General features: G+C 40.9%; 1 protein-coding gene across 1 annotated transcript; it reads left to right on the plus strand.

Annotated features, from left to right (window-relative positions):
• Nucleotides 1-987: 987 nt before the first annotated feature.
• On the plus strand, nt 988-16,505 carry ndufa10 (NADH:ubiquinone oxidoreductase subunit A10). The gene is made up of 10 exons (XM_034197999.1): nt 988-1,138; nt 2,326-2,494; nt 3,141-3,356; nt 9,200-9,286; nt 9,472-9,593; nt 10,881-10,960; nt 11,050-11,104; nt 11,209-11,294; nt 11,573-11,681; nt 16,294-16,505. The coding sequence occupies exons 1-10, from the start codon at nt 1,064-1,066 to the stop codon at nt 16,360-16,362; spliced, it is 1,068 nt and encodes a 355-aa protein (XP_034053890.1). The 5' UTR covers nt 988-1,063; the 3' UTR covers nt 16,363-16,505.
• The last annotated feature ends 6,698 nt before the right edge of the window (nt 16,506-23,203 follow it).

A 23,203-nucleotide genomic window follows, 5' to 3' on the forward strand; every position in this document is an offset into this window, starting at 1 on the left:
AGTATTAGCAAATGTATTTCAAGTATCATAAGTTAAACTAATCATTGTGACTAAAACTGCTTATTATACTGTATTAATGGATAATTATTATGTATTTATGAATGTGTTCATTGCTTTAATGTGGCATCTTTGAGAGGTTGGTGCTAGTGTGTGTCATAATTATACTGTTGTGTAGTTAAGTCAGAAAATAATAGATCCTTATTCATGTGTTGATTTTAATTTGTAATCATAATTTTTGTCTGCAAAGTCCGTTGTAAGTAAATATGCTAAATCACTGTCAAAAGTAGCATTTTCCCTCCAAAATGTAGTAATATAGATATACTCAAGTACAACTAACACTAGCACTTTCTTTTCAAAACGTATCACTGCCTTTTTTTTGGGAGAGTTTTGGGATTGACATCAGTGGGAAAGCAGGATGTATTTAAATAAAAATGGATACTGCCACCTGCTGGTGTGAAAACAGACACACAGCATGCAATTGATCTCTATTAAAGGTTACCGGGACCTGACAATGATATGAGAATAGATTAAGCATGCATTAAAGACACTATTGATTAGTTGAGTTACTCCTTTGGGGGAAGCTTGCATATATGTAAGATATGTCAAGACAATAGTGATAAAAACAAAAAGGTAACATTTTAAGTTAAATATTTATCAAATACACTTGGCTCTGATTGCCTTCTTATCTTTACTCATTTTAAAAGTGGTGCCATATTGTTGTAATTAAGTAAACATAATATATAATAATACATATATTTATTCCGGCAATATTGAGACAAACTGCAAATAAGTGCTGCTTAATTTTCAAATGTTCAACATCTATTTATTTAATTGTATTCCCTTATTTCAATGATTGCAAGTGCAGACATACTTGGTTGATCACATATAAACACTTGCTTAAAAAAACATTATTCAGGCAACATTTAGACATACTCATACGAAATATACATGAGACACCCCCATGTAAAGACCCCACTCTCCCTCTGACGTGTTATTTAGTCGCCCGGTAGCTGTGTTTGTTTCGGGTCAGGTCGGAGGGTCTTTGGAGGACAGTTTATTCATCATGGCCCTGAGGGTGATCCGACAGATCGTCCCATCGGGAGCAGCTGCTCTTAGAGCTGCACACATCTCACAGAAGGTGAGGGCAGAAACACAGAAACTCTCATTTCTCCTTGTTCCCCTGTCAAGTTCACAAGGGCAAGCTAACTAGGCTAGGATGCTAACTAGCTGCTAGCATAACAGTCGCTCGCCAACAGGCTTTCTGCTGGTTTGTTATTGAAATGATTTTGTTTGGAGTTCAGAGCAAAGGCAATGAGCTGTTAATGGGACTGCATATGAGTACTTTTTAAATTATATTTTATTGATGCTTTCACGGTGTTCAATCTGCTGTTTGGTTAGGCTACTGCCAGCTAACTCTGTAGCATTTGGGGTTTTGACAGATCCATTACATTTAGCTGAGGCTTTATCCAAAGCGACATGTGTGCAATAAATCACAACGATTCAAATGAAGGACAACTGTCTTTTCCTGCTATACACTTGTTCTATAATATCTAAAATTATAAACATTGTAATCTATTTATGAATTTAGGGCAACGTAAAGAATGAGCTGTTGGAGGCATGTGGTTACCCAGATGTTACAGCTGTTCTTGTGTATTTCTTGTATGTCATGTTGCATAATGTGTTGTGATTATACAGCTGCCTGGTCTCTCTTGTGAATTGATCTCAATGAGACTTCCTGCTAAAATACATTTTTTTAAAAAGCTACCCATGGTTGATGAGGCCAAATGTTAAACTTTTAACCACATATTTGACCAGTTAAAGTTCTCATTAGCCTGATCACCTCAACACTGGCGATTGGTCTTTAATAGAGCTTCAACGATTAGTCAACTGAGCAGAGGAAATATATTAATATATTTGATTAATTGTTCCTATATGGCCGAAAATACTGCTTTCTCAAAATGAGGACTTCTCCTGCTCCTCTCTGTTTTATATCATATCAAACTTCATATCTTTAGGATTGTACTGCGGTAATACAAATGGAAATGGTAAAGTCCGGATGGTTGTTTGGGCCTTTGACCTTAACTTATGACACTCCTTGGGTTATATCTAGTTTTCAATCCTGTAATATGCCAGTTGAAATTATATGTCATATTCTCAAACAAATGTAAGTTTACATTTTCACAAATGAGTTAATTGTGCAAAGTAGTGTACATTAGGAAACAGGTTGTTTTTTTTTGGACCCAGGCAACATTTGATGCAGGGAATCTCTGTGAAATAATCTGGATCTGGTCAGTGCTACAATGTTTTTTTGTCTCTGTCATCCAGGCTGGTGTTCACACGAGCTCAGCGAGGAGCCTCAAGTACGGCTGGCTGACCTACTTTATGGGCGAGAGGACGACGCCACGGTTAACGTCGACCAGCAAAATCATCACCTTGGATGGAAACCTGGCCTCAGGGAAAGGAGCTCTGGCCTCCAAGCTGGCTGACACACTGGGTATTTATCTCACTGTTAGGATCAACTTTTAGATCAGTGATTCCCTTTAGGGTTACAGTCATACAGGAGACCGAGAAGGCACTTACAGGCTAAACCTTTTCTCAATCAGGGGGCTACATTTGCTGAAAACTTACTGTGATGCTTGCCTACCAGGAATTTGATATATCTTTGATAATTTGATATTGACGCTATCAGTCAGCCAATTTATTTATTCACAGGCTTTCCTATATACATAACTGCTTTGAAAGGATTACTCTGCATGTTTTTGTGGTATAATTACTTCAGAAACAGGTTTATTTCCAGGTAGGTTGACACGCACAAGCAGTTTGACTTGGGGTCGTGGTGCATACATACAATTTAAAATAAAAAAACACAGATAGAGAAATATTATAAGAAAACTATAATAACATTACAAATATACTAAAATATAGCAGTATTTACAATGCAATAGAATAAATTATGTGGAATAATAATATACAGATATTGTGTGCATTAATGTGATGCATAGAGCTGATGCAACTGGTTGTCCTAATGGGAGTTATGAGGATAAAAAGTTCACTCGGCAAATAACTTGGATACTTTTACGTAAAGATGGCATGGACAGTATTTGCGTTGAAAACAATAAAGTGTATTTCTGTATCTACAGGGATGCTGTACATGCCGGAGGTGGACAACCACTACATTGACAGGATGACCGGGCAGAAGGAGCCTCTTTCTGTGGTCTACAACGGGATGTGCAGCCTGGAGAAGTTCTACACGGATCCCAAAGCTGCGGACGGGAACAGCTACAGGCTGCAGCTGTGGATGTACAACATGAGGCTGCTGCAGTACGCAGACGCCATCGAACACATGCTCACCACAGGTATCATTGACATTTAGAGATTTAGTTTCCTGTGCAAAAGTTAGGTCATTTACATTGATGTAGCGAATTTTAGAATCTGGTTTATTACATTACATTTAGATGACGCTTTTATCCAAAGCGACGTACAATAAGTGCGTTCGACCAACAAAATACAAACTTGAAGAAAACAGAATCATATAAGTACATCAGGTTTCATAGAGCCAAACATTTCAAGTGCTACTCAACTGGCTTTAGGTAAGCCAGTCCTTTATTAGTATAAAAGTGCTTTGTTAATAGTTCTATCGCTCGAAGTGGAGTCGAAAGAGATGAGTTTTCAGTCTGCGCCGGAAGGTGTGTAAGCTATCTGCCGTCCTGATGTCAATGGGGAGCTCATTCCACCATTTTGGAGCCAGGATAGCAAACCCACGTGTTTTTGCTGATGGAAACTTGGGTCCCCTTCGCAGCGATGGTGCAGCGAGCTGTTTGGTTGATGCAGAGCGGAGTGCACGTGCTGGGGTGTACAGTTTAACCATGTCCTGGATGTAGGAAGGGCCAGATCCATTCGCAGCATGGTAAGCAAGTACCAGTGTCTTGAAGTGGATTCTAGCAGTCACCGGAAGCCAGTGAAGGGAGCGGAGGAGCAGAGTGGTGTGGGAGAATTTAGGAAGGTTGAAGACCAGACGAGCCGCTGCATTCTGGATGAGCTACAGAGGTCGGATGGCACATGCAGGTAGACCAGCCAGGAGGGAGTTGCAGTAGTCTAGGCGTGAGATGACGAGAGCCTGGACCAGAACCTGCGTCGCTTTCTGAGTCAGCTGGGGACGCATCCTCCTGATGTTGTAAAGCGTGTATCTGCAGCAGTGGGTTGTAGCAGCGATGTTTGCAGTGAAGGACAGGTTGTTATCTAGGGTCACACCCAGATTCCTTGCAGTCTGAGTCGGGGAAACAACTGAGGTGCCGATGTTGATTGCTAGGTTAAGAGTGGGACAATCTTTTCCCGGGAGGAAGAGCAGCTCAGTCTTGTCAAGGTTGAGCTTGAGGTGATGAGCAGACATCCACTGAGAGATGTCAGCTAGACAAGCAGAGATGCGTGCAACGACCTGGGTCTCTGAGCGGGGAAAGGACAGAATTAATTGGGTGTCGTCAGTAGTGCTGTAGCGACGCGTCGACTTCAAAATATCGTCGACGACATATTTCCGCGTCGACGCGTTGCCACCATAGACTGTATATATGGTCGCTACACACACGTGGGTCACCCAAAGCAACAAGCAGTTCGCAATCGCACTTCAAACACAATGGAGACTGAAACGGCTACCACCTCCTCCTCACAGGATTGCGCACGAAGCCCCCAAACGAAAACATCTCGCCCTAGGTCTTCAAAAGCATGGGAATATTTTAAAGTTAGTCCAAAACGCAAAGATATTTATTAGGGCCGGGACTCGATTAAAAAAATTAATCTAATTAATTAGAGGCTTTTAATTAATTAATCGAAATTAATCGCATTTTTAATCACATATAAATATTTGACCTAAGAACAGTGAGAAGCAATTTTTTTCACATGGATTTTAGTATACCATTAGGCGCATTCACACCGCAGTACTTTTCCCACAAAGGTTCATGAGAACTTAGTTCATGAGAACTCTTTGAACCTGGGGGTGGATTAGGCAAATGAAGCCGCTGACGTCACTTCTTCTTCTTCTGCTTTGGGTTTACTGGCAGGCCGCAAACCACTTCACGGCGTATACTGCCGCCCAAAGTCCCCGGCCGGAAGTCCCCGGAGTTGGGGACTGGCTTCAGTAGAAGCTGCTGGGACTCCCAGCAGCTTCTACTGAAGCCTTCCGAGTAAATCGCCAGAACGCCGACACCTCCTCATCTCCACCGCTCCCATGTTTTATGTTGTGTTGCCATAAGTTAGTCTCTCTGCGTTTCTGCGCTGGGCTAATGCTAATAATGCTAATGTGAGGATAATAAAATGGCGGCTTCACAAAACTTTTTGCGAGTTTTACGGGGCGTGGTTTGCAATCCGCCCAGCCAATCAGACATATAGCTCTTTTCTCACAAGAGAGCCGTACGAAAGCCCCTGCTCTCTAGCAGCTCTCTGCTCTCTAGCAGGGACTTTCGTGGGGGTAAAAAGGTTCTCATGAACTAATTTTAGTACCGGTTCTTTTTGGTGTGAATGCGATAAAAGAGGCTAACGTCCACGCTAGCTTCCACGCTAGCTGCTATATGTTTTGCATTGAGGTGATACTTGAGGCTTGATGTGCTGCGGTGATATGCGAATTCCTTTTTGCATAATTTGCACATAACCGTGCTCTTATCAACGCTTCCATCCGTCCGTTTTTTAAAACAACATTTCCCACTGTTGTTCACTGTGGTTTGTTGTTGTCTGAAGTCATGAACGTTAGTTGGTGCTCCAGTATAATCGGTACGCCTGAAACTCATCCAGTGAGAAACGTTCCGCGGTGCAAAAATAAGTGCGATTAAAATGCGTTAATTTTTTTAACGCGTTAATTTTTGTGTAATTAATTAATCTTAATTAACGCGTTAAAGTCCCGGCCCTAATATTTATATATTTATATCTCACTGAGACTGCTGCATAGCCTAGCAGAAGCAGCAGCTAGCTGTGGTGGCTACCATTAGCAGCTAGCATTTGCTCTCCGATTTTTACATAAAATGGAATTATGGATTATAAATTAAATCATTTTTTTATACATAGACGTTAAAAACCTATGGATTAACCGATTCAGCCGCGTTTTTTCTCATTTTAATGCCATTGAACACGTCTTTTGATCAGATTGACAGCTACTTGTGAGACGATCTCCCTAGAAGCTCTGTGAAGGTACGTGTTGTGATGACTGTATTTGCTTCCCCTGTCGCGAGTCCGGATCACTCAGTGATGATACTATATACCTACATAATCCGTGGAGTCTCAGCTTTAATCGGATATCTTGTATGTGCAGCTACGATAAGTAATAAGGGTACTTTTATCTTGAGTTCTGTGCCAATGTCCGTTAGCATTTTTCGCTCAGGGGTCATTTAGATGCTTCTTGTGAGACTTGTGTTTTGTTTTGGTAAACATGGTTTGTATCGTCAGTTAGCTGAGATTATTTCCGTTAATCTGGTATAACACATTAATAGGTTCTTAAATATTAAGATCCCCTGAGACACAGTATCGTGACATTTTTTTTGTTTACATTACGTTTTTTTTACATTACGTTTTTTATGAATTGAACAACAGAAAAATAATCGTTAGATTAGTCGACTAATCGATCAAATAATCGCCCGATTAATCGTTTTCAAAATAATCGTTTCCCCCCAGCACTAGTCGTCAGCGTAGCAGTGGTATGAAAAACCATGCAGGCTAATGACCGATCCGAGCGAGTTTCTGTACAAGGAGAAGAGGAGGGGACCAAGAACAGAGCCCTGAGGGACCCCTGTAGTTAATTGAAGGACTCCGACCCTCTCCAAGTTACCCTGTAGGTGCGGTCTTTGAGGTATGAGGTGAGGAGGGAATGTGCAGAGCCTGAAACTCCAAGTTCTTGGAGAGTGCGAAGGAGGATCTGATGATTCACCGTGTCGAATGCAGCAGACAGGTCCAAAAGGATGATGACAGAGGAGAGGGATGCAGTTTTGGCAGTGTGCAGTTCCTCAGAGACAGCAATGAGAGCAGTTTCTGTGGAGTGACCTGCCTTGAAACCAGACTGGTGCGGATCCAGAAGGTTGTTCTGATTGAGATAACAGGAGAGTTGTTTAAAGACAGCGTGTTCAAGTGTTTTAGACAGGAACGGGAGGAGAGAGACAGGCCTGTAGTTTATAACATCAGACGGGTTGAGAGTGGGTTTCTTTAGGAGAGGGTTTACTCTTGCCTCCTTAAGACTATTTGGAAAGTGACCAGAAGTTAGAGAAGTGTTGATGAAATGGGTGAGAAACAGTAGAATATCAGGAGCGATAGTCTGAAGGAGGTTTGAAGGGATAGGGTCCAGAGGACAGGTGGTAGGGCGGGCAGAGGTAATGAGGGTAAGAACCTCACTTGGAGAGAGAGGGGAAAAGGAGGTAAGTGTGTTGGTGGAAGGAGGGTCTGGTGACCCAGCGGTGAGTAAAGGTGAGTCAGAAAAAGAAGAGCGAATATCATCAACCTTTTTTTCAAAGTGGTTAACAAAGTCGCTTGACAGAAGGGAGGAGGGGGAAGGGGCTTTGGGAGGGTCCAAGAGGGTGGAGAAGATGGAAAATAGTTTTTTGGGATTGGAATAGGAAGATTGGATCTTATCTTGAAAGAAAGTGCTTTTTGCCTGAGAGATCGAAGCAGAGAAAGAGGAGAGGAGAGCCTGATAGGTTAGGAGGTCATCATGGTGTTTGGATTTCCACCGTTTCCGCTCAGCTGCCCGAAGGATGGTTCTATTAGCACACAGTGCGTCATTTAGCCAGGGAGCAGGAGGAGACTGACGAGCCTGCCGAGATGTGAGAGGACAGAGAGAGTCCAGAGTGGATGAGAGAGTAGAGAGGAGAGTTTCTGCAGCAGAGTTTGGAGGCAGGAGTTGGAACGAGTCAGAGGAAGGGAGGGCTGAGAGCACCGATGAGGCAAAGGTAGAGGGGGAGAGGGGATTTATTAGCAAGTAGGTCTATTCAAACAAGGAGATTGCTTTGGTGTATCATTATCATGGTGCATACATGAACACAGTAAGATATATTATTGAATCAACTACGAGCAAATATATTACAAAATAAAAAGTCTCTTGACAAGAAATATATAATAATATACAAAAAGGCAATACAATAACAATATAACAAAATATGTGCAGTATATGGGGATTGAAATTAATCGCACATTTTGTATCTGTTCTAAAATGTACCTTACAGGAATATTTTTTAAGTTTGTAATACTCTTATCAACATATGAGTGGACAAATATGCTTTATGCAAATGTTTGTTTATTATCATCAAATATTCTCCTGAATATTCTCAACACAACTCTCTCTCTCTCTCTCTCTCTCTCTCTCTCTCTCTCTCTCTCTCTCTCTCTCTCTCTCTCTCTCTCTCTCTCTCTCTCTCTCTCTCTCTCTCTCTCTCTCTCTATCTCTCTCTCTCTCTCTCTCTCTCTCAACCCTGTGTACTTCTTTGAACTGAGCCAGTTGCTCAAACAGGCAAGCCTGTTTACAGTTGTCGGCGAAATGCCGCTCCTCTGTCTTCATCTTCAGACAAAGCATGAGACTGAAGTTCCCACTGTGGGTCAAAATAATGCGCTGTGATGTGCAGTCGACACGTTGGATGCGATCCGAATGATCTAACGCAGCCCCTCGTCCTCCACAATGTTAAGCTGTAGCTTATTGCTGTTGTTGTCCAGGCGTCTCCCCGGCAAACTTTCAAACATGGTCTTCCGCAAGCATCAGCTGTGTGCTTGGCTTGTTGTTTAAAACACCTTTTTTTGTATCCATTCCATATCTCTTGCTAGAATTTCCCACCATCCAACTAACAACAACAACGTCAAGCCTTTGGGCTCTGAAACTACGGGGCGGGCCGAGGACAAATACACATGCGTTAATCGCACGTTAAAATAATTTGTGGCGTTAAAAAAAAAGGGCGTTATTAACGCATTAACTTGACAGCCCTATTTTTTATAAATATGTGGAATATAGGTTAGGGGTATAGATAAAGGTATTTACAATATGGCAGGTATAGTTTAAAAGTTTTAAAACAGTTTAGATGCAACACATGTTTTATTCCTCAACTACTGCCCCTAGAATGAAAATGTGGTCAAAACAACACTGATACAGTAGTTTGTTTTAAGTCATCTTATTTGTAAATGAGTATGACAGTATTTATAGTGTACTAATCATTCTCATGCATGCTTATTCTCTGTGTTTAAGGCCAGGGAGTGATCCTGGAGCGCTCTCCCTTCAGTGACTTTGTGTTCTTGGACGCCATGTTGCAACAGGGATACATCAGGAAGGAGTGTAAGTATCTACGTCACTAACAACAGAGAGTCAGGCAAATGCTCCTGATTTAGCCTCTCTCTGAAATTGCCTCAACTTAAAAAAACTATTGACAATATTTGTAGATTTTTAAAATTTGATTACGATGTGCATTTGCAAAAAACGAATTGTTCTCCAAAGGTCTTAAATGTGTGTTTGTCCTGCAGGTGTGCTGCACTACAATGAGATCAAACACATCAGCCTGTGTGAGTTCCTGCCTCCTCACATCTCCATCTACATCGACGTGCCGGCTGAGGAGGTGGAGAAGAAACTGAAACAGAGCGACAAGGTAGTGAGACGCAGACCCTGACAACACAGGATACTGAATGTAAAAAAAAAATGATAAAGTGACATACACAAGAAAGGGAAATGCAGTTAACACAAAAAAAACAACAATCCACAAACCAGAATTAACTATAACTTATAGAATAAAGGTAACTGATACAACATTATTTCCCACAAGTACATTCATTGTCCCTTCTAACCAGAGTGTCATCATCTATAACAGGGGTCGGCAACCCCTGGCACGCGGCACCGTAACCAGTGGCACACTAGGAATTAGTGGAATAAGCGCGTCTCCCCGTTACCTGCAGAAGGAAGCCATGCACGCAACGCAGCCCCGCTCTCTTTAACTCCAGGCGACTTTCTGCCGCTTTCCTCCGTGGTGCAGTGCTGATCGTTTCACCACGGAGGAAAGCACTTCACAAATTGCAGTACCCATAAGGAGCTGTACAAATGCCGCAGTTTTTGCGTGGCTGTGTATTTAGTTGAAAGCCCAGTGGCGATCTGCTCATCTCTCATCGAAATAATATGCTACAAAGGGGCGGACTGGCCATCTGTGTGTTGAACTTTCCTGTCGGCTCCCAGACCGTAGTCGAGGAAACGGGGGATGACTCTGTCGTCTCCCAGGGCAGAAGCAACAAGCTTCAGGTTCAATAACCCACTTTAGCTTAAATGACTGGAGAGAGGCGAGCTCTTCTTGGGAGGCCGTTGCATTTATTTAGCTGTTCTTCTGTTTCACAAAATACATCACAGACCTCTGTTTTTCTGCTTCCTCGTTTCACTTCCAGAAACATACACACGCTCGCTCACTGTCGCTCTACCATCCACACACACATGCACACGCCACACCCCTCTCTCTCTCTCTCTTAAAGGGACAGCGATCTCATCTCACTCTGCATGACCCTAATATCATAACATGTGTGTTCTGGAGGATCACAGAACGGACGATCGTCCTTATTATCATGCCGTTTAAACCAATTAGGTCCACACACTGCTTCCCCGCAGCGAGGCTCCCCCCCGTTGATAATTCACGATCGTCGGCACGCTGATAACATTTTTTTTTTTTGTAATGGCACTTCATATCGAAAAGGTTGCCGACCCCTGATCTATAACACACTGGTACATTTCAAGGCATGTTAGCTTTCAGGAAGACATGATATAGGATTATTTTCTGAATAATTAACACTTCAGATTATCAGATACACTCATAACAATTTAGAAGTTGAGTGTAAACTGGAGTGTTTTAATCTAGCTTGTGTTATAATATATATTTGTAATTCTCTTTTTCTCTCAGTCCTATCTTCACAACGTGCCCCTGTCATATCTGAAGAGCATTGAAGATGGCTACAAGAAGACATTTCTCCCCCAAATCATGTGAGCACTAACCCGTTGAAGGAATATCTAATCGCTCAGTGTCGAATTTCATGAGAATAATTGATATCCTTGTGTTCTTTTTCTTTTAGCGAAACATCCGAACTGCTTGCTTACGATGCAAACCAAGCCCTAGATTTTGAAAGGGTAAGACTGCGATGGATTGTAGAGGATGGATAATGTTTTGGGTGTATTTTTAATACCTTAAATCGATTTACTATTTCTGGATATCGTTTATTTATTGTGTGCAGGTGGCAGAAGACATCGAGTATCTGAAGTGTGAGAAAGAGCCGTGGGTGAAGCAGGACGACGTCACCTACCACCACATGAGGATGCTGTGAGTTCTTGATTAATGACATCAATTCCACATTTAAATGCAAATTACACCGAGGAAGACCTCCAACAGGTGAAGTCGGATTCTCAATCTCAGCCTCAGCTTGTCATACTCATTATGGATAAATATGTAAAGTACCTGAAACGAATCACGGCGAGGACTCAAAATGCAGATTCATCCCTGATTGCCTTTTTATATGCTCTCCTCCACCCATAGATCAGCATACATCAAAGTTTGCTATGAGCTGATTTTTCTTTGCTGTCTGTTTCTGTGTTTTACAGAGTGGAAGATAAACATGCTGTGGTGTCGCTGACCCACATCCCCTTGTTCCTGCCTGAGATCACCATCGGGGCCCACGACTACGACGAAAAGTTCTACGCCTATAAATCGGTATGTAGAGAAATCTCTCACTTACATTTTCTTATATGACCCCATAAAGGTACCCTGTTTTTCGACTACTTGTGTGTTGGTATAAAGTGTGTTTGCGGTTTCTTTATGCTGATATTTCTCCAAAGATATTTTCTGAACGTGGTCTGGTGTCATCAAGCCAATTTAGTGTCCAGTTCTGAAGACTCGGAAATGCACTATAAAGCATAAAACACCTTTTAGTATGTCAGTACTGCTATAAAGTGGTGCAGCGACGACATGTTTTTGCAGAAGTTAGCATTACCAGGGCTAACTTGACAAAAAGCAATGGGATATTTATATTGGATTGTGGAATATTGGAGAAAATAAGATCTGTGGCAATCACACGTTTTTGATAGGTACTTAATCTCCACATATTAACCACCACTTTTATCATAGTCGAAGCATACTTACGGTGGCCCTGAAGTGCAAGACACCACAGCATTTCAGAAAACACCACAGCATTTCAGAAAACACTACAGCATTTCACATTGGACGGAAAGGGTATTCCTTAGGGAGAACACTTCTTGTTTATGATTGGACAGAGCCAGCCAGAGAAGCACTGCTGTGATTGGTTGTTTTTGCTGCCAGTCAAGAAATGACGCTTCGTGATTGGCCCAACACATCAGCCGTTAGCTGTTAGCACACACTCAGAGCTCACAGCTCCTCATATCTGTTCAGAAACTGGACAAAAGTTAAACATGTACAAACCACAGACTGTCTGTGTCATGGCGAATACAGTCGCTGCTTTATTTATGTCTGTATGACGTTGTTGTGAGTGTGGACGGAGCAGCTACAGGTTAGTTTAGCCTGATGGATCCGATTCCATTCAGAAAACACGTATTTTAAAAGCTTTTCGCCTGCCGTCTTGTCTGCAGACTTGTCAAAGCGTTAATTCATGGGTTTTACTAACCGGTATCAGTATGTTGTTACTTCGGCATCACTTTGAAACGTGTATTACAATTAAATCACGGTCAAATATGTTCATTTTGTTGTAGTTGGTATCTCCCATAGGATTTACATGGAGATACGCCCCGCCCCCTCTCCAGCGCGTCTTGTTTGAATGACAGGAGCAAACACAGCTGACAGCCGCTGTGAAACTCGAGTGATTAGAGCGATGCGAATATTGAGTAGTCTACCATAGTATTTACATGGAGATAAGCCCCTTAAAAACCATGAATTAATAAAGCATTAATTCTGTGTTTACTCCTGGAGAGGGGGCGGGCCGTATCTCTATTTAAATCCTATCGGAATCAAATCGATCAGGCTAAACTAACCTGTAGCTGCTCCGTCCACACTCACAACAACGTCATACAGACATACATAAAGCAGCGACTGTATTCGCCATGACACAGACAGTCTGTGTTTTGTATATGTTTAACTTTTGTCCAGTTTCTGAACAGATATGAGGAGCTGTGAGCTCTGAGTGTGTGCTAACAGCTAACGGCTGATGTGTTGGGCCAATCACGAAGCGTCATTTATTGACTGGCAGCAAAAACAACCAATCACAGCAGTGCTTCTATGGCTGGCTCTGTCCAATCACAAACAAGAAGTGTTCTCCCTAAGGAATACCCTTTCCGTCCAATGTGAAATGCTGTGGTGTTTTCTGAAATGCTGTAGTGTTTTCTGAAATGCTGTGGTGTTTTCTGAAATGCTGTGGTGTTTTCTGAAATGCTGTGGTGTTTTCTGAAATGCTGTGGTGTTTTCTGAAATGCTGTGGTGTTTTCTGAAATGCTGTAGTGTTTTCTGAAATGCTGCGGTGTCTTGCACTTCAGGGCCACCGTACATACATGCCAGAAGTAAAAAGCTAAAGTGACGCTATAAAGAACTAGATGACGGTACCTGCTAAGCTAAATGTGGCTAATGACGTGACGACATTTAGTAGTCTTTGTACCCGAATATTCGTTCGTTGGAGTACTATTCGGGTTTCAATTTCGTTATTCGGATATTCGTTTTGTTTGTTTTTTCGTTTTTTCCCCCGTTTTTTCTCTCAAATTGAATTGATTGAAATCTCCAATATCAATGTAAGAGCTTGTGCCTCTTCGGGGGGTGCTAATACTTAACCATAAACGTTATCGTTGACTTTCTCCGTATTTATATGTAGCCTAGATATTACTTTTCTCCGTTTATCTCTGTCACTACCCGATCTGCAGCTCTGCCCGATCTGCAGTGCGCATGTGCGAGATGGTCCGCCATATTGGACAACGCCGGACGGCAACCCAAGTAGGACAACATTGACACAGTGGCTTTTTGCAAAGCTCAAAAGGAAAACTCGAGAGAGACGAGTTATTGTTATTACAACGTGACTTCACTATTATTTAATAACTCTTTTTATTGGGTTCTTTTATTTGGGGTTAAGTACATTGTCAGAATAAGTGAGGAATGAATTTAACTTCTGTTAGACAGCTATATGCCATACATTTTTGCACACATTCGCAGTAAATATGTATTCAGTATGATAGCTGTCTAACAGAAGTTCAATTCATTTCTCACTTATTCTGACAATGTACTTAACCCCAAATAAAAGAACCCCATAAAAAGAGTTGTTAAATAATAGTGAAGTCACGTTGTAATAACAATAACTCATATCAATAACTCATCTCTCTCTCGTTTTATTTTTGAGCTTTGCTAAAAGCCACTGTGTCAAGTGTCCATCTTGGGTTGCCGTCCGGAGTTGTCCAATATGGCGGACCATCTCGCACATGCGCACTGCAGATCGGGCAGAGCTGCAGATCGGGTAGTGACAATCTCCGCCACGTTGTTTCCAAAGCAACAACAACTTCCTGTCTAACTTCCTGTTAACTCTCCTTCAAAATAAAAGCATAACCATGAATAGGAAGCCAAGCCAAATTACACTTAAGACTATACAACTGCAACGAAAGTAACAAACACAATGCGATATCCTTTTCAATTTCAAAGAACACAAATTGGGTTACATTAACAAATAACTATAAAACAACAATACTGTAGAATAACAAAATGAATGCCGTGAATACACCGAAATACACGTGTTGAAGCGGTTCGCTGCTGATTACTACTTCGATAAACTAATATCTGCTACCCTATTGGCCTGCCTATAGTTCACAGTAAACAAAGAATATGAAGTATTTGTAAAAGCCAATACAGATTAATTAAAAAAGAGGTTGTTCTGCTGATCCCACAGATCAGCTGGGGACGTCCCTAATGACTCACTTGTTGCTGTTGGCTGGTCACATTAATTAGCTGTGCTGCTGGAGTTAGTTGCCCTTTAGTTTCAAGTTTTGTAATTATCTGAGGATAGGTTCCATAATTGTGATGATCAATTCATTAAAACTTACAAAATAAAACACAGAGGAACCCTGCCTTTGCCCCCATCATCCTTTTTATATTGAATACTTCTACCCTTTATCTTTAAGCCTGGGCAGTCCTGTCAGTGTAATGGCACTCCTTTCCTTTCGCTGAAATATTGAACAACTCGTACTTACAAGAAAGGCAAATGCCAGATATGGAATATTCTACAAGGCTTTCGGTATCATCAGTCATGCAGGGAAACATTTGGGTCTGACCTTTTGTGTTTATTGACAGGAGACTTTTTTGTCTCCCCTTGCTGCAAAAAAATCAGGCTGCAATTCTACAGGAGGCTGTGACCTGACATTTAGTTGTGAGCCTGGATCTCAGGAGTGAGAGAATGAGAACTGGCACGTAATCTCCCCCCGCACACTCTAGCTGACAGAGTAAAGTCATGGAAGGACATTTGCAACACTATTCTAGTACAGCTTTCATTGCATTTATGAAAAATGTGACTTGTAGATGAAAGAAATCTGAGGTATTCCCTTTCCAAATGTTTTTTACTCGCATAATTTAACTAATTAATAAGCTATCAAAAGTGAGTCTTTCTGCTGTTTTGAATAACAAACATGCATTTATTTAATCGTGTTGAAAATATAATATTTAACTCTGCAAGGGACCCAATTATCCTGATTACATGCTCTTTGTCTATTTAAATTAAAACAAATTATTTAAAATTATACTGGCACTGCGAAAAAGTGATTGAGTTGTTTTGTTTTTAGTATCTATTACAGTTTACATTAACTTTATAAAAAACATTTAATAAGACCCTAAAAGTATCCCCTTTGCAAATGGTGGCAGGTAAATGGTTAATTTTGGTCTTTACTTGCATGATTTAACTGATAAATAACATATTAAATGTGTTGAAAATATCAATTTAAACTCTGCAAGTGACCCAGTTGTTTTCGGCTATTTCAATTAAAATAAGTTGATTCGAAGTACAAAAATACTTCTGCATTGAGAGAAAGTGATTGAGGTATTTGTATGTCATTCACTGGACAAAAACAATGGGATATTTATGTTGGATTGAGGATTATTGGAGAACTGTGGCAAACACATTTTTAGGATAGGTACATGTTTTGTTCAGCAGGATAATCTCCACATACAGTGGCGATTCTAGAGTCTGTGGGGGCCCTAGGCAAACATTCACCGGGAGCCCCTCAAACCAGCTTTTCATTCCCCCCCCCGGAGCGGAGCGAGGCAACGCAATTTAAGATAAGAATAGCATTTTTTGTTACTTTAAGTTTAACTGTTTGTTTTGTTTTCATAGCTCCCTGGGAAGAAGTATGTCGCTGGTTATAACGCAGATGTGGGGGACAAACTCATCTGGCTGAAGTGAGTCTGAGGCCTGTGAATGTCATCCGCTGATCCGCGCGTTGAGTGACCTCCAGCCCACGTGTCCATTATTGATATAGTTCTATCTATATGTTATAATAATAATAATAATATGTATGTATTAAAATAATACATTTTGAATCTACACCATGTCTTGTTTTGTTGCAACTCTGCATGCCAGAATTAAAGAAACATCTAGGAACATGGGATCATCCAACAACAAGGGTGGGTCACACTGATCACAACTGGCAAACAGCTGGAACAGTCAGTTTCTCTAAAATCAAATGTAATCAATCAAATGTTTACCCAAATATCACAAATTAAACATGTGTCTTACGGGGCTTTACAGACTGCACAACAAGGAGAAGAAACACGACCGCTGTCCTTTAAAGCTACTCCCCCAAAATGATCATAATTAACATGTTTCTAAAATGCATTTCTTACATTAGCTTTATTAACTGTGATAAGCTGTTGAGTAAAAAAGCAAAAGGTGACGGCTGACATACAGAACTGAACAAAGCCAAAGGGAAACAAAAACCTGTCCATTTATAGTCTTACGTGTCCTCTTAAAGCAACTCAATTAACTGCTGTAAGTGCAAAGCCAACACACGATGACAATAACATAAAAGTAGCTTTTCTTTTTGCCATGGTTGGCCATCACTCGTATAAAGAATTGCTTTGTTGAAAAGGAAATCAATAAAAGTGGCAGCAGCGCCGGGATCGGGATTGAAGCGACTATATAGTGTTGGATATGTCTGAAAATGCTTGGTCAGCTTCCTGAGAAAAGCTGACACCCTGGACACGGCAAGAGTTAATTTACTCCAAAAGGGGGCAGTAGTGCAACAATAAGCCTGCAAGCTGCAATTCTAAACCTAAAGAAGAAGAACCTGGGGGTTTTATGCATGGATGTATAATAAGAACTGGGTTGCATTCCAATAGTCCATTTAGCTTAGGAACCTTCCTAACGGAGTGAAATGACCCGGAAGTCCCTCACTGGCAGCCATGATAAGTGCCGTTCCAATTCTCCATTGAAAGGAAAGGAGGTTTCAAACTTCCTTTATAACCTCCTTTAGCTTAGGAACCACTGGACCTCCCTAACCGAAAGGAGAGGAGAAAATGCTGCCCCACAATGCATTGCAGCCACAGCATTTGCCGTCACTCAACAGTCGGCCGTTCACGGAAACAACCGATTATGACGGAGAAATGATATCATGAAAGTTACGGTGCTTATTAAGCATTTTAAAACGTATGTGGTAAGTTGCCAAAGTGCTTTTTTCTGAACGTTCATCAGTATTATAATCAAAAAGAGAAATATGAACGTTAGTTTTTACTGAAATGATCAAATAAAGTCAACATTTCACAGTCTTTACTGAGCTGTGTGGGGTTTGTTCAACTTTTAAAAGATGTTTGAATGGTGATATACACAGTGATAGATGTTAAGGACTAACGTTTATAATAAATACATCTGTATTGATTTTAAGATATGTTCATCAATCATACGTATTGGGATCATTTGTATTAATGTGGACCGGAGGGAGAGGGTGACGAGCAGAAGTTTCACTTTCCTTTTTTATTTCAATTCCAACTTTGGTCATGAAGAATATGTTTCTCTGTTGTCCACGTTCATAAAGCATAAAGCAACAGCATCAGAGCACGGTGCAGAGTCTCTAGATGAGTTTACAGTAGTCCCTCGTTCTTATTGAACATCCATGTTGTAGTCCGCTAACTGTAGTTTCCATAGTTTCCCCACAGCAGCAGACGCACATTCATGACGTCCGCTGGCGCATCATAAACACGTCAGATAGTGAAAGTGCATTCGGATTCTCTGAAGTACGGTCTCTTCTCCTAAGTCCTTTTGAATTCTCCTATCCACTATCCCTTAACCCCGTGACGTTTCACTCAGAGGTCAAGGAATAGGAGATAGGGTTAGAATTTAGGAGCTGATTTTTGGATGATCGGAACGCAACCCTGGATACAGCGTGGGAGGCGGGGCCTCATTCATTCCTATGAGAGTTGCTCATTAGCGCATGATGATAAAATGGCCCAACTTTTGAGAGAGTGAAACGTCACAGATTACCCGGCATGCCTGAGAAGTACCCGTATGTGCGCTCATAGAGCATGCGCAACTTTAACCAAAATGCTCGTTCACATCAAGCACGTCAATTTGCGTACACGTAACAGCACCGTGCGTTCATGACAGCATGGTAATGGATTGTTGTTATCATGGATTTGATATTAACGAGGCGGCAGTTAGCAGCTAGCGGCTAGCTAGTAATGATGCTAATGTACACATCAATCGTTATGTAGCCTACTTATATTACGTTGTAACAGGATCTAGTGATATCCAAGCAACAGAGCTTCATTTAGCATGAAATAATTATTGCACTGTGTATTCTTTCACACACACATACGGGTATTGGGCCGAGCGCGACACCGTACTTCCGGTCTGCGCCGTTTTACGCGAGGTGCAAGCAGTCGTACACCGTCTAGGTGTTGCTAAGCTTCCTGTACTGAATATCATAGTCTATTGCCTTAATCAATATCTAGTCAACTCTAAAATATCACATATATGCAATGGCATGATAATATTATTGTGACAAGTGGGGTATTCACCTGGTGTTTCCAGAAATTAGACGTAGATGCAGCCAAAATCGACGAAGGCCACTGTCGTTTTTCCATACATCTGCAGGCAGTCTGTAACAACCCACACAGCTCTAGTTTACGCTGGTAACGACCTAAAGCACACCCCTCAAGTCCAGAGATGTAATCCGAAGACATGCAGCGATTTCTTCGGTCGTTAATTCAGAAAAAAAACCTACTGCGCTCTGCCTGGCTAGTTAGCTAGCTGTTTATATTTGCACTTCCAGGATATTAGCACCTCCAGGAAAATGGCGCATTTATATATATTTATATGGCGCGTGTTGCATTGTGGGTAGCTCGTGACGTCACTGTGTGTGAAAGAATATATATACACACACAGTGCAATAAGCTTCTTAGTGCAATAAGAAGCTACAGGGACGTTAATCTACGTCGGTAATATTAACTTTATTTAATACAACATTTACGGTACAAGATTGACATCATACAGCCCATGTAGTATAATATTTTACAAATTATGAATTATAGCAAACATGTGCAATATATCCATTATTACAGCTCCGTGGGCTGGCAGAAAGGCGATATGGGTCCGTTGTTATTGTGCATCCATGGGTATAGATAAACGCATGTAGTGCTGAACACGTAACATGAACGTGCAGGGGGGCGCGGTCCCGTGGGTTAGATGCACGTTCATAATGCAGAGGGAAATAACTCTCAGAATAACGTTATTAGCACATTTTTACAACTTGAGGAATGAATGTTTTTAATAAGAGCTATACAAGTGTTCATACTGGGTAGTTTATTTAGTTAAAAAAAAAATTATCCAACGATTTACAGACCACTCTTTCCCCATGTGGGGGACCCTGATGTAAACAAGACGAAAGTCTTTCTCTGGTCTGCATCCCCTTAACAATTGTATGTTTTGAGCTGTACTGTACTGTACCCAATATACAAGCTGTTAATAAACTTTTCAATCAATCAATCAATCAATGTAAGTCAATGGGAAAAAGTGTTTCCGGGCCTGGCAACCAAACGGATGTGCAGTACCGCCGTTTGGCCACCACGAATATTTTCATCTGAGTCCGGCGCACTTCCTGGGGGCTTGGTTTTATGGGGGTGTTTGGCCGCTGCCAGTTTACATCAAAGTTTATACGCCATGTCTTGTGGTTGAATATGAAGATGATTTCATGTAATGCAATGAATCTTCCAGCTGAAGCTACAGGGGCAGTTAAGTCCAGTTGTTTAGACGACTTCTCTGCTCATTGGCTTTAATCCTGTTTGTCAGACAGCCAAATACACAAATGACCACGTCACTGATCATCCTCCCTTATCCCTAATGACGTTTTAATACAACTCATGTCATTCAAATATTTCTCTAATTCAATGAGTCAATAATATGAGTGGTTAAACAATGGAGTTTATTGAATTTCTATGTGTTTTTTTTACCATTAAATACAGGTTATATATGTTTGGTTAATTTGGTTATATTGTTTTGGTATTTTCAATTTGACCAAAGCCTCAACATTTTTGTCTGTAAGCCAAATGCCATTTTTCCTAGCCCAATTTGATAAAAAATAGACAAATTTGCTAGAAAAAGCACAATCAAGCAACACTGAGTTCTCCAATCTGCCCTCTCTTTCCTCAAGAAACACATGTAGTACATCCACAGGTAATTTGACAACAGCCGGTGGTCTATGCAAACTCATGCTTACAAATCAAATAAACGACACCTCTGTAGCCACCCCGTTAGAGGCTAGCATGCACCGAGTTTGGGTCAAGCCCTTTGCTGCATGTAATAATCACCAATAGAAAAAAGCAGAAAATGTACCTAACAAAAGCCAATATTCCACAGAGGTTATTTTATATTAGGCTTAATATCTTGGGGGAAGATGTCAAGTACTTCCATGAAGGAAGTAAAGTGGACATGTTGTGTTTCAGTTGCTTACTGAAAACACATGTGCATTAGCGGTTAAGACAGGCTTACTTTGGGTGTGTGAAGATTTGATGGTGGCTGTCAAATTTTCAATTTCTTCTGCTTTTGTAATATTAGCATTAGCCTAATCTAAGCTAACTGGGTTTGTTTACTTTTCCCTCCTCTGGTTTACTTCAAATATATTTCTATGTATAATTGCTTGCTTGTTGTTATTTTTAAATGTTTTTGTTTACACCAAAGTCGGATTGTTTTAATATGAAACTGCTTAAAGCCCTCGGTAATATTACTGACTTTATAATGCTCTAACATGCGATCATCATCTCCAGTAAACACAGTAGGCCTACATTCCCAATTGTTAAACATTTAAAAACATAGAAAAGGACACCATCATTTGAATTGGTACATGCCTGTGGTCCCCGATCATTTAGCCAACCACAGCCTCTCTTTTTAAATCTCAACAGCGTTTATTTATTTAGTTTTACATTCTATTCTAGCCGGAGCTCCCCTCTTTGAGAGAGATTATTAGTGGCTGTTTTCTGGAGGAGGCTCTGGTTCTAATCAAACATTGATCACCAGCACAGATACAGGGATAAACTGGGCTCAGTGGCAGAGTATGCTGGAGGAATGTGAGCAAATCTCCAATTTCTTTCTTCCCGCTGTCAGATCTCAGCCTGCTCTAACCACAGCAGATTGGTACAAGGCGAAGACTGTACAATCTTATCTAGATATATCAAATAGCTCACCAGTTGATAGTAAAATAGTTACATCCTATTCCCCGCATATCAATGACCTTTCGAGAGCTGGAGACACATACAATCCCTAGAGCCCAATATTAGAAATGTTTTTAATACCACAAGATCACAATTTATAACAAGATGTGGATTGCAGAAGAATTATACAACATCTTCCAACCTACAACATGCTCTATTTAGTATTGGCTTGGAAGGGCACATGACACATGAAAAAAATAATAGTATGAGAAAAATATAGACCTTTTTGAAAATTAAAGGTGGGGTAGGTAATTTTGGAGAAACCAGCTCGAGTGCGCTAGAATTTGAAAATACACAGCCGGAAAAAATCTGCCACTTCCTTACAGAGCCCCTCCTCCAACACACACGAACGACCAATGAGGGCACGAGATAAGTTTGTGCACAGATGGAAGGCTGACAGGTAGGTAGGCCATCCAGTTATTTTAGCCGGGCCGGCTCAAATGATTGGTCGTGCTTTTTACAGCGCTACGGCTTCCACTGATGACATTTTTTTATGGATTTTTTGTCAAAGCACTTCAGATATTCATTGCTATCGGGATGTTAAGAGCATTCCATGGAATATAACAACAAGTGTATCTCGAGCCGGTTTCTCAAACTTACCCCACCTTTAAAGCATGGAAACATGTCAGTAGAAGCACAACATACAAATATGAACCTGAAAATGAGCACAATAGGTCGTCTTTAAGCATTGAGTATTATATTTGGCTCGATATGTTACCTTGTAAGAAAATGTGTAATCCACACAGTGTTGTTGTATGGTGGGCTGAGTTAAATCAGATTTTTTTATTTTTCTAGTATCTCTAGCATCTTGAAGGCCAGGCATCCATGACCCTGATGCTGCAGCCATCAAAGAACATAAAACACGTTTTTATTTCCAAATGTTCAGCCTGGTCGTAAAGGATAAAGCTTCTGTCAGAATCAGATTTTATTATTAAATTATTCTGCCCTAACAGTCCAGAAGCCTTATAAAAAAACATCATTATCTATCTGTCAGTATATTTTTTCAGATCTTAGAAGGGTCTTTATTCAAACATATGGCCACATCAAAGAGGACCCGCCATGCTTTTTGTGATAATGATTGGAGTATAAAACAAACACTGCCAACTGGTTAATTGAAATATTTTGGACATGTTATCTGACCACGACTAAGTCTTTAGCGAAAATAAAAAAGGGATCTGCTTTTTGTGATAATCGGCTTAACAATATTCAAAGAGCAATCATGTACTTTGAAATGTCTGTTTTATCTTCAACCTCTTCATTATCCTGTCATATAAATGACCTCAGAGAGCCTCCAGCCCAACACTTTCCTCTTGGATTAGCATATCTTCATGTTTGTTGGCTGACGAGTGCAAAAATGCTGCATTGGCCCACAACATTTCCAGAGAGAGGTGGATGTTCAAAGAGAACCGTATACAGCGTTGGTGGCAAAGCCCGGTTTCTTCCAATGACATTTACGTATTGGTGTAAAAGTGTCTGGTCTCCCAGAGATTTTCCACATCCATTGGGCCCAGAAATAGCCTTTTCCAATAACCATGTCTCATGGC

The sequence above is a fragment of the Gymnodraco acuticeps genome, unplaced genomic scaffold (assembly GCF_902827175.1).
Source record: "Gymnodraco acuticeps unplaced genomic scaffold, fGymAcu1.1, whole genome shotgun sequence".
Taxonomy (NCBI): Eukaryota; Metazoa; Chordata; class Actinopteri; order Perciformes; family Bathydraconidae; genus Gymnodraco; species Gymnodraco acuticeps.